Source organism: Pogoniulus pusillus, chromosome 27 (genome assembly GCF_015220805.1).
Source record: "Pogoniulus pusillus isolate bPogPus1 chromosome 27, bPogPus1.pri, whole genome shotgun sequence".
NCBI lineage: Eukaryota > Metazoa > Chordata > Aves > Piciformes > Lybiidae > Pogoniulus > Pogoniulus pusillus.
The window spans coordinates 18,497,789-18,507,939 of NC_087290.1; the positions used below are offsets into that span (position 1 = coordinate 18,497,789).

A 10,151-nucleotide genomic window follows, 5' to 3' on the forward strand; every position below is an offset into this window, starting at 1 on the left:
CATGGCAATTAACAAGGGCACCTGAACTACTCCTGTAGAAACAACACAAAATTACACAAGGATCAACCTCGCTATGCCAAAGGCTGGGTGTTTAGCTTAAACATGTACAGGTTGTCCTAAGACTGATGTGTCAGATGGAGAATCCTCTTACTGTCCCAGGAGCCACATACCAAACTGAAAAACACCCAAAGATTGTTAACTAATAAATCAGATTGTTCAAAGAATGCCTAATGCTACATAGATGCCTGCAGATGCTCAGTGAATGGAGAAAATGTAAAGAACAGGTAAGTTATGACTTCTTAGACTCTTCAAATTGTGCCTCTGAGGCATACAGGAGATATTTTGGCAGCTTCTAGAATTTCTGTTGCTTACACTTACACACTTTCAGCCTCAGTTTTACTTATTATTATAAATAAGACTCCCCTATAACACAACCTCAATTAGGGAGTTACAGTTCCTTTAGTTGCAGTTTCGTTCATTTGTCCTCACAGCATCAATAGCTCCAAGCACTGGAAGCACCTAGCTGCAGCAGCTGCACTGCTTCCAAGATGAGAGAATTAATGCTGACAACAAACAGTAATTTTTTTTCCTGTAATGCACTGTACTAGAGACAGAACACTGGTGCTTCAAGTGCCTCCTGCTCATCTCAAGATGAGTCAATGAAGACAGCCTACCAGGGCAGCACGATGACCACTGAAGGAACTCTGCCTTCATAAATGTGACAAAACTGCCATTCTGTAATGAGGCTCAAGTAATTACCTTGTGACCCTGAGCATATTTTGTACATTGACCAATTAAAAAATAATACAAAGGAACCAAAGCTCAGGCAACACTTTGAAAGCAGACCCCTGAAGTTGTTTAACATGAAGATAAAAACTGCAATCTAGGAGAAGAAAGGCAAGTTTGGTTGATTGTATTAAATAAGATTGCTTTTTGATCACACTGTCCAAAATATCTTTAGGAGGGAAATGCTTTGCTTGCAAACATACAACTCATACAAAACTGATCTTACCAAACCCAAAGGGAATGTCTTTCTAGCAAGGAATTAAAACACTGAAATACTTTCAAGCTTTTTTTTCACTTCTTAAGGGAGAGGTGGGGAAGGAGGGATGTAGAACCAAGAGAGACAAGGCAGAAATCATTCAAGGATCCCAAATATAACACCTGAACACCATATAAAAAAAAATCTGTTACCCTGCTTCTTGATCTCCTCTTTCCTCCAACTAGCTTCATAAATCGATTGTACTGCTCTTCTTGATTCGAGAGGTCCCTGATTTTTCTGATTTCTTCTTCCCTCTTTCTTCTCTCCTCTTCCTCTTCTTGTTTCCTCAAATCTTCCTCTTTCTGACGCCTGTCTTGTTCCTTTTGCTGCTGCATCTTCTTTGATGTCTTTGTCTGCTGTTTTCTCAAATTTTGCTTGGCTTTAAAAAAAGCAAGCACAATACACTATTAACTCCACCTTACCTAAGTGCTTCCTCCCAATCCTAGATTCTTCAAGAGCTTTCAGTAGATGTATGGGGTTTTAAAAGGATGAAAGGCTCACTGTCCAATGTTTCACACAACATACTATGGGGGTTTGGTTTTTTCTGAGGTCAAGTCATTGATAGTCATTTCAGCAATATTAAACTTCTTACCTGTAGCACTAGTTTTTTTGGTTGAATGTGCTTTTGTACTGGCCTTGACTTTCTGTGTAACACTTTTCGTCTTTGTTAATTTCTCCTTGCTTTCCTTCATCACCTGTTGTTCTTTTTGCTGCCATTTTTTACTAGCAGACTGTAGTGCAAGAAGCCTAAGTTGCAATTCAGACATCTCTTCCTCATCATCAAGCAGCTTCTTTAGAAGAAAAGAAAATAAAGCGAGAGGAAAAAAGTAAAGAAGTGTTTAATAACTGAATTGTTTCTGAAAGTTTAAGTCTGTCCCAAAGTTATTTACCAAGAGAAAGCTTACAAAATCCTACTGTACTGGTATGTATCATTCCTTAAGAATGGACTGTTTCTATTACTGAAACACTTCTAGACTGCAATTAAAGAAAAGCCATAGAGTATCTTAATGCAGTTATGTCCCATCTACAGAGGAATACTTTCTTACCTTTTCAGATGTCACATCTGAACTGCTAAGCTTTCGTGCTGAACTTTGTCCTTTGTCTTCTGTACCTTCCAAAACAGAACCATATTGAGTAAGCTGTTTCTCAGAGACAGAAATACATTGCAGCAACATGCAGGATTCAACCCACACAAACATTATTTTATCAGTCTCATTGGTGCACACTGTACAACAGAAAAGCAGCTGTATGTGTAAGATCACATAGACCAACGTGAATACAAACCTGGCAGCTCTGATGAAATACACACCACCATGATGCCAGAAGCCTAAGGCAAGATTTGTTGTTTTACAATGGTATCTTGAGGTTGGGAAATCCCCAAGAAGCAGAAAAACAGATTTGGAGACAAGGAGAAAAGAAGACTTCTGGCCACCTGTTTCAAGCTACCATCTCGTATCAGCTGCCGTTGTGAGCATCTCAGATTCCACTGGCAGCTATTTTGAGTAACGGGTCAGTCTTATGCAGAATTAAATCTAGTTTCCAAGCTCTCTTTTCCTATGCAAATGGGTAGGAAACAGTAATGCTTTCCTCCCAAATATTAAGATGTTGATATATTAATTTCCTTGAGTGTCCAAAAGCCAAATATCCACCTGATAATATGATGTGTATATACAGATTAACATGTATTTTATATACAACATTGTGGCAATTTGAGGTCCATCCCCCTAGGATGGGCCTCCATCCCTATGGTCTTGTTTAAGAAGGATCTAGGCTCCCTCAAACATACCTAAGGTATATTATGTTAGTACATAATTTAATTAGAGCTCATCACTATTAGTATAATTGACAGCTAAAACAGAACTTGATCATTTTTATATAACCATACATGTACATGTTTATCAGAGGAAAGAGGAGCATGGGGAGATTACTTCCCACAATCCAAACTGGTAGGAACATTGTTTGGCTTTTAAAGCAGTTCTCTTTCTCCTGCCTTGCTATGTTCTCTTTCTGAAGGCTACTGATTATTCATCTGCAGTCAAGATCTGTTGTTTTTCCCTCATATCTCCCAATAAAAAAAACATATTACCTCTTTAAAGAATACCAGCACCTGGTTTTACCTTTTTATTAAAAGGCATTAGCAGAAAAACACACCTAAAAATGCAGTGATTTTACTATTTATTACCAGTTTTTTTAGTTACCAGTTTCTTTATAGGCTTTGCCTTTCTAAGTTCTCATTCTGAAGTTATGTATAAATCACTCTGACTTCCAGTGCCCCACTCCTCCCTTCCTTATATTCCTACTTATTACTCACTGGTACTTCTAATTCACCCATCTATTACTTTGTCTCTCGACAGCTGGCACACATTCACAAATGAGCTAACAGAAGATGATAAGTAATACCCACAAGCACACCCTTCCCATGGTGAACAAGTACTACAACCAGATGTAGTTTCAGAATATGAAATTTAAGCTAACTGCTTTATTTTCCTACAGATCCAAAAGTAAGGTCAAGGACTTCCACCTCACATCATCTGGACATAGTAACTTGCTAACTCATTCATACATCTGAACAATTATGCTCTTTGGCCTGCAGTCCAAAACTACCTAGAGAAAACATTTACTTCTACTCTTTAGCTACATTTCTCCTACCATTGCTTTCTATTTCTGGGCCATAATTTCTTCACTATTCACAAAAAAAAAAAAGAAATCAATAATGATTAAAATGATTCTGGTGAAAAATATAAAGCTTGTTACACTGCACACAACATATAAGAAAGATGAAATGCAGCAAAAGGTGCTTCTAAATACCTTTTCAGCTAAAACCAAACTACATTTTGCTTCTGGAAAAAAAAAAGAAGTAAAAATCCCCAATTTTTTTACAGTGGAAGCAAATGATTTCTGCTTTGAATAGCAATTAAAGCCTTCAAGCCTTGTCCTCATGCTTTTAACTGAAGCAGTATCTCATCTTCCCCAATACCTAATATGATAAGCAATGGTAAGCAAAAAGAAGTTTACAAGCTAAAAGCAAATCTACAGGTATTTACCTTGGCCGGATTCTGTGCCATCAGATTTTTGTGATGACTGTTTTGTTCCTTCTTTGCCTTTTTTCAATCTGCTCCTCTCAGCTGGAGTAGGCAGTTTTTGTCTGAGAGGTTTCAACTCAAATGCCTGAAAGGCCATAACCGGATTTTTCTCCTCAGGAGATACTTCTTTTATAGCATCTGTTTTAATACTGTCATTTTCTACAGTTACTTGGTCCTCAGTGTCTGCTGCTTTATCATCACTCTGTTGTTCATCTTCTTCCCTGTTGCTCAAAGCCAGTCTTTCATCTTTATTGATGTATTCAAGCTCTAATTGTATCTGCTTATACTTCAAGAGCAAATCTTCAAAACTTTCTTCCACAGAGTTTTCATTTTTAGAGGAGTAGTTCTGCTTTCTAGATGGGGACCTTCCAAAAGTTTTGGCTGAAACACTCGTCAAGAAAAACATGAAAAGAACATGTAGAACCTTAAAACAGTGGCAAAGACTAAATTTCATGAAACAGAATTTAAGATCATTCCCATGCACTCTAAATTTACCTTAAGGCTAGCTTCAAAAATATCCCCTATAAATACAACCAAGCACGAAAAAGCTGTATCCATTAGTATATACTGACAGAGTAAATCAACATCATCCCAAATGAACAATTTAAAATATCCTATTTATGACAAGAATTTCATTAATTACTGAGAAGTTTTGTCTCTTGCTCACATCATTATCCCAGAAACAACAGCAGTAACAGTAAGAATAATAGAGGTGTTTAGGCTGGAAAAGACCAACATCACAGAGTTCAACCATTCATCTCTTGGTACCAAATCCATTGCTAAACCACATCCCTAATTCAATCGTTTTCCTGGGTAGTCTTTTCCAGTGCTTGACAACCCTATCAATGAAGAAATTTCTCCTGATGTCCAACCTAAACTTCCCCTGGTACAACTTGTGGCTACTTCCTCTTGTCCTGACACTTGTTACTTGTGAGAACAGACCATCCACCACCTCGCCAGGAGACCAACTGCCACCTCGCCAGGATCTCCTTTTGGGTAGCTGTAGAGCAGCAAGGTCTGCCCTCAACCTCCTTTACATCAGGCTAAAGTTACTTCAGTCACTCCTCGAAGGAACTGTTCTGCAGACTCTTTATGAGCTTTCTTCCCTTCTCTGGACCCACTCAAACACCTCAATGTCCCTCCTGAAGTGAGGGGCCCAAAACTGAACGCAGTAGCCTCTCCATCACAAAGGAGCAGTCAGACTTGCAGAGTTTGTAACTCAAGTATTAACTTCCCACCTTTCTGAAAAAAACATCATCACACGACTAAATTTATCCTCACTGATTTCATCCTTTCATGAAATGCTAAGTCTAGGCACAGCACAATTACACACTGCAGTAACTGCAGCTAAGCAAATAAGGCAAGGCACAGAAACTGAAAGAAATAAAGTGACTGAAGAATAGCAATTAAAACATTCCAAAAATGTTCAGAAGGGCGGAAATAGCTAATTACAGAGCAAAGGCTGCCTATGCGTGCCCAAGGGATAGATTTTCTTCACATGCTGTCCAAGGCAAGCAATGAAAATATTCTTAGGCAACTGCAGAGAGAATAAAAGAGCTCACTACTAGAAGTTCGCTTGCTCCAGGGGAGGTCTTTTAGGCTACCAAGTCCGGTTTGACTCATTTGACTTTCAGTATTAACCCTGCTGTGACAGCAGCTGACTCACACCCGGTTATGTGAAATGCTTTTTCACCAACGTCATCTCCTAAAACAATAAATGCAGTAACCTAAAAGCAAGAACAGGTGTCCTCTGAATCCACAAGCTTCACAAAATCCAGAAGGCACTGGTCTATAAATATGCTGAGAATACCAAGATCTGCATGCAGTATATTGGCCAAATTTAACTCCAACACATTTTTACTTCCAAAAAGACAACTACCTTAGTGATCTTGTCAGTCACAGGAATACCCCAAGCTAATTAAAGTGACCTAAGATCATTTATAAAGTATATTAGATATTAAAATACTACAATAGCTTCTGGAGTCATCTAGAATTGAGTAATAAGGCAAAGCTTTGAGACTCTGTTTCTGTGCTCAGGAAGATACAACTGCCAGAGCTCCCACAACGCTATTCTTCAGAAATTGTTTCACATATATAAGAGTTTTCAAAATGTGATTGTGCACACAGAGTGCAAGATTACATGGAGTGCTATCAAAGGCAGAAAAGCACACACACATAAAAAAAAACAAGTCATCCTTCAATCAACTCAAGAGAAACTTCATTCTACAACCAAAAAAAAGAGAGACCAGCTGAAGAAACTGGGCAAGTTGGTGAAGAAAAATGTACAATGTGAAGAGCCTGGAATTCAACAGAAATAGAAAGTTGCATTTTGGTCCTCTATGTCAGACTTAAAATTCCACAATTCTCTATGCAAAATTTTCTGCTGAACAGCTGTCCAACAGCTTCATGTTTGAGTTGCTAGGAATTCAAAGGCAAAAGTCTATTAAAAGGCAATACCCAAAGAAAAGTGGTAAGAACTCATGTTCCACCACATCATTTACTCCATTTACATCTATACTACTCCTGCAAGGCACTGTGCAAAGTAGTAGTTCCAAGGATAAAGATAAAACTCCATCTCTATTAGCAGACAATTATTTTGCTTTCCTGGAGGAATTCCAAACACCACTCTTGGCCACAAGCCTCCCTGTGGCAGTCAATGTTCACGTCTCCTCTCAAATCGCACACCCATGAACTACATCTCTACTTCATTCACAATCAGCAATATGAAGGTATCTCAATATTTAGGAAGACTGTAATAGCGACTCTTTCAGGTGGCCAGGAGATAAAAAACCATAGAAAGACTGAGAGAAAATCACAAGCCTTGCTTAACCGTATGATCCATAAACAACTGAATGTCACTTATTAAAAGGGCACTAGTATTAGAAGCTTTATCACCCACAAAACAGAAGTGTGCTCTTAACAATGGGGGGAATAAGAATTCTCATTTTCTGAATGCTCTTTCAATGAAAAGGGAAGAGTCTGTATGAGAATTAACGAGCTTTGCAAGGTCTGCTTAGGATGACCTGTCTGTCCTACCAATTTAGACGATGCACAGAAAGCAACCATTTTCTAGCACTCAGAGCATCACTGCAAATTAAGAGACAATATCTATTTTCAGCACCAGAACAGTCTTACTGTTGGGCAAATAACATCTTCGCTCACTGCCTCTTAAGATACTTGAACAACAAATTCTTATGAAGACTTCAGTAATGCTGCAACTTTACCAGATGAGACTAAAGAAAAACCATCTCTTCATCATTAGTTTGCATGCCCCATTCACGTTCAAAAGCAAAGTAAAGACGTGGCTAAGTAACCTTGTGTGTAACATATCACAAGGCTCCAACAAGTAAGTCTGAAAAGCTCAAGTGCTGGCTCAAGTAGGAAAAAATCCTGTTCCTGTTATTAACCAACACATTCAAGCAAACACCACACATTCTGTCCTGTTTGTACAAAAGACAATAAAGCACTGCGAGGCTTTGGAGAACAGGTTTTAACCAGGAGTTCTCTCACTCTGGGGTCAGCTTTTGTTGCTGCTCTTTTTTTTTTTCATTTGTCCATATTTTCAGTTGCAGGCAACAACGCAGTTGCATCAAGTTTTGGTAGGAGACTTCCCCCAAGTTACACTTTGCACTCATTAAGTTTTCTTTACTATAAAGAATCTGGAAAATGGGAACTTCATCCATCAGTTCTGCAGTTCCTAATCCTCAAATAAAAAAAATATAACTCTTAAAAGTCACCGAAGCAATTGTGGTGAACTATCTGCAAGGAATGCTGAATATGGCTTTATGGAGAAACGGAGCTTTTTAACCAAACTCCCACATAAACCACATTCCGTGCATACAATCCCAGTCCAGCTAAGGTTTATCTTTAAAGTCAGTTTCGACTACGTGAAAAGAGCCTCTTAAGGGCTGGAAGCAAACCCGAAAAAAAGTCTATCGCACATTGCCCAATAAGGGAACTTAACAAGCTTAGGGGTTTAGCTTTACGACTCTGACACTTTAATTACATGCTTTAAAAGTGCCACACAAAAGGCTGACCCCACTTCACAGTATTTGCACTTCGGGCTAGAAATCAGCCACCCGGGACCAAATCAACGAAAGGCTTTGTTTCGGGCTATATTTTCTAGGTTTCTCCCTACATGAGGCTTGACTGGCCAGGTTGCAACCAGGTCACGGCACTAATCCGGCTTCCACGAAGCCTCTCCTGGAAAAGCAGGGCCTGTTGCCTCAGCCAACCCCTGCGACTGGGAGGGGAACCTCCTCCCTCTCCGTTACCCCTAGAGGAGTCCTAATGCCAAAGCAGGAGAAAAAAGGGCCCCTTCCCAGGGCTCTCGGCCACGTAGCGCGGCACCGACACACCCAGGCCCACTCCAGCACCACGGCCCTCCCGTCTCCGCTCCTTCTCACGTCTCAAGGATACACTTCCGAGGCGAAGGCTCCCTCCAGCCCTGACTGCTACTGAATCCGGCACCGCCTCCGCCACCGGGTGGCCTCCCGGGCGGATTGCCTCCCCGATCGCCGCCGCCTCGACTCCTACCCCAGCGCCCTCCGCCCCTGTAGGGCCGGCCACGGAAACGGAATTGGTCCAGAGCATTGTGGCTTCGCTCCCAAAAAGAGAGCCGGGGGCCCGTGTCGGAGTGCGAACCCGGCGGCATCCGCGGCGCCGGCATGGGCGGCGGATGGGAGCGGAACGAGTCCTTGGATCGATACCCGCCGTGACCGTGCATGTGGCCCATGTCCGACGGAGGCTGATGCCGCGAACGGGAGAAGGGTCGACCGGATGAGGAAAGGGAGATGTCCCCGCGGAGGCCAGGAGGCGGCCTGCGTCTTGAGTACGGCCTGCTGCTGACGAGGCCGCCGCCGGGCTCGGAACTACCGCTGCTGCCACAGGGCCCGAAGCCGCTGTTGTCATCGTCGCTGATTTCGCCGTCTTCCAGCTCCCCTTCTTCCTTCGGGGAGAGTCTGCTAGGATCCAGCGCCGCCGCCGCCTCCGCGGCCGCCATGGAGGCCCAGGCCAACGATCCGAGCGAGGCAGAGCGCAGCAGCAGCAGCACAAGGCCCCCACGCCGCTCGGGCGGTTCGGCTCCCTGCGCAGAGCGGCCCCACGCCTCGCCGCGGCCCCTCCGCCGCCCGCCCGGCTCCGGCCCAGCCCGCCCAGCTTCTCGCGAGAGCACGGCCCGCCCCTCCCGGGCGGCGAGAGCGCCGTGCGGCAGGGAGGCGGCGGCGGCGGGGCCGCGCTCGCTGCGCGGGGTGCCCTGGGCAATGCAGGCGCCGCTCAGCGCCGGCCCTGCGGAGCGGGCAGGGCTCCTGGCTCGGCCTCCGGGCGGACGCCGGTGCGAGTTCGATCCGCCGGGTTTTAGGCTGGATGTTAGGAAGAAACTCTGCGCAGAAGATGATGAGGAAGGGCTGAGAGCCCTGGGGCTGCTTAGGCTGCAGAGGAGAAGGCTGAGAGGGGATCTGAGCAATGTCTGTCAAGAGCTGAGGGCTGGGGGTCAGGAAGGAAGGGACAGGGACAGCCTCTGCTCACCTGTGCCCTGCCTCAGGACAAGGGGCAAGGGATGGGAACTGCAGCACAGGAGGTTCCAGCTCAATGTGAGGAAGAACTTCTTGGGTGTGAGAGAGCCCTGGCACAGGCTGCCCAGAGAGGCTGTGGAGTCTCCTTCTCTGGAGCCTTTCCAACCCTGTCTGGATGTGCTCCTGTGTGGCCTGCGCTGGATGCTCTGCTCCTGCTGTGGCAGGGGTTGGACTGGAAGCTCTCCAGAGGTCCCTTCCAACCCCTAACATCCATTGAGCCTGTGAAAAATAAAATTCACTATCACGTTACTATTTTTCTTCTTTGCCTTTCTCTCTAGATTTTCTTTAGGGAATGGGTAATGCACGTCCTTTGTATGCTCTAAATTTTCACACCAAACTTAATTTTCCTTGTTCCAAACACTTTGCATCATCTTGGTTTGGTGTAGCAGAATCACAGAATGTCAGGGGCTGGAAGGGACCTCCACAGCTCAGCCAGGGCAGGATCTCCTACAG

The 10,151-nt window shown here is 43.4% G+C and overlaps 1 protein-coding gene across 3 annotated transcripts in view; it reads right to left on the bottom strand.

Moving 5' to 3' along the window:
- Positions 1–9,271, bottom strand: part of ZFC3H1 (zinc finger C3H1-type containing) — a 46,772-nt gene extending 37,501 nt beyond the window's left edge. The window contains exons 1-5 of one of the 3 annotated variants that reach the window (XM_064166651.1): positions 8,545–9,271; positions 4,087–4,506; positions 2,089–2,147; positions 1,635–1,833; positions 1,195–1,421 (exon numbers count right to left, since the gene is read on the bottom strand). In XM_064166651.1, the coding sequence (XP_064022721.1) occupies positions 1,195–1,421; positions 1,635–1,833; positions 2,089–2,147; positions 4,087–4,506; positions 8,545–9,127 (1,488 nt within the window). In that variant the 5' untranslated portion in view covers positions 9,128–9,271. Of the gene's footprint in view, positions 1–1,194; positions 1,422–1,634; positions 1,834–2,088; positions 2,154–4,086; positions 4,507–8,544 lie in introns of all 3 variants that reach the window. The other 2 variants (XM_064166650.1, XM_064166649.1) reach the window with 2 other exon arrangements.
- Positions 9,272–10,151: the final 880 nt, after the last annotated feature.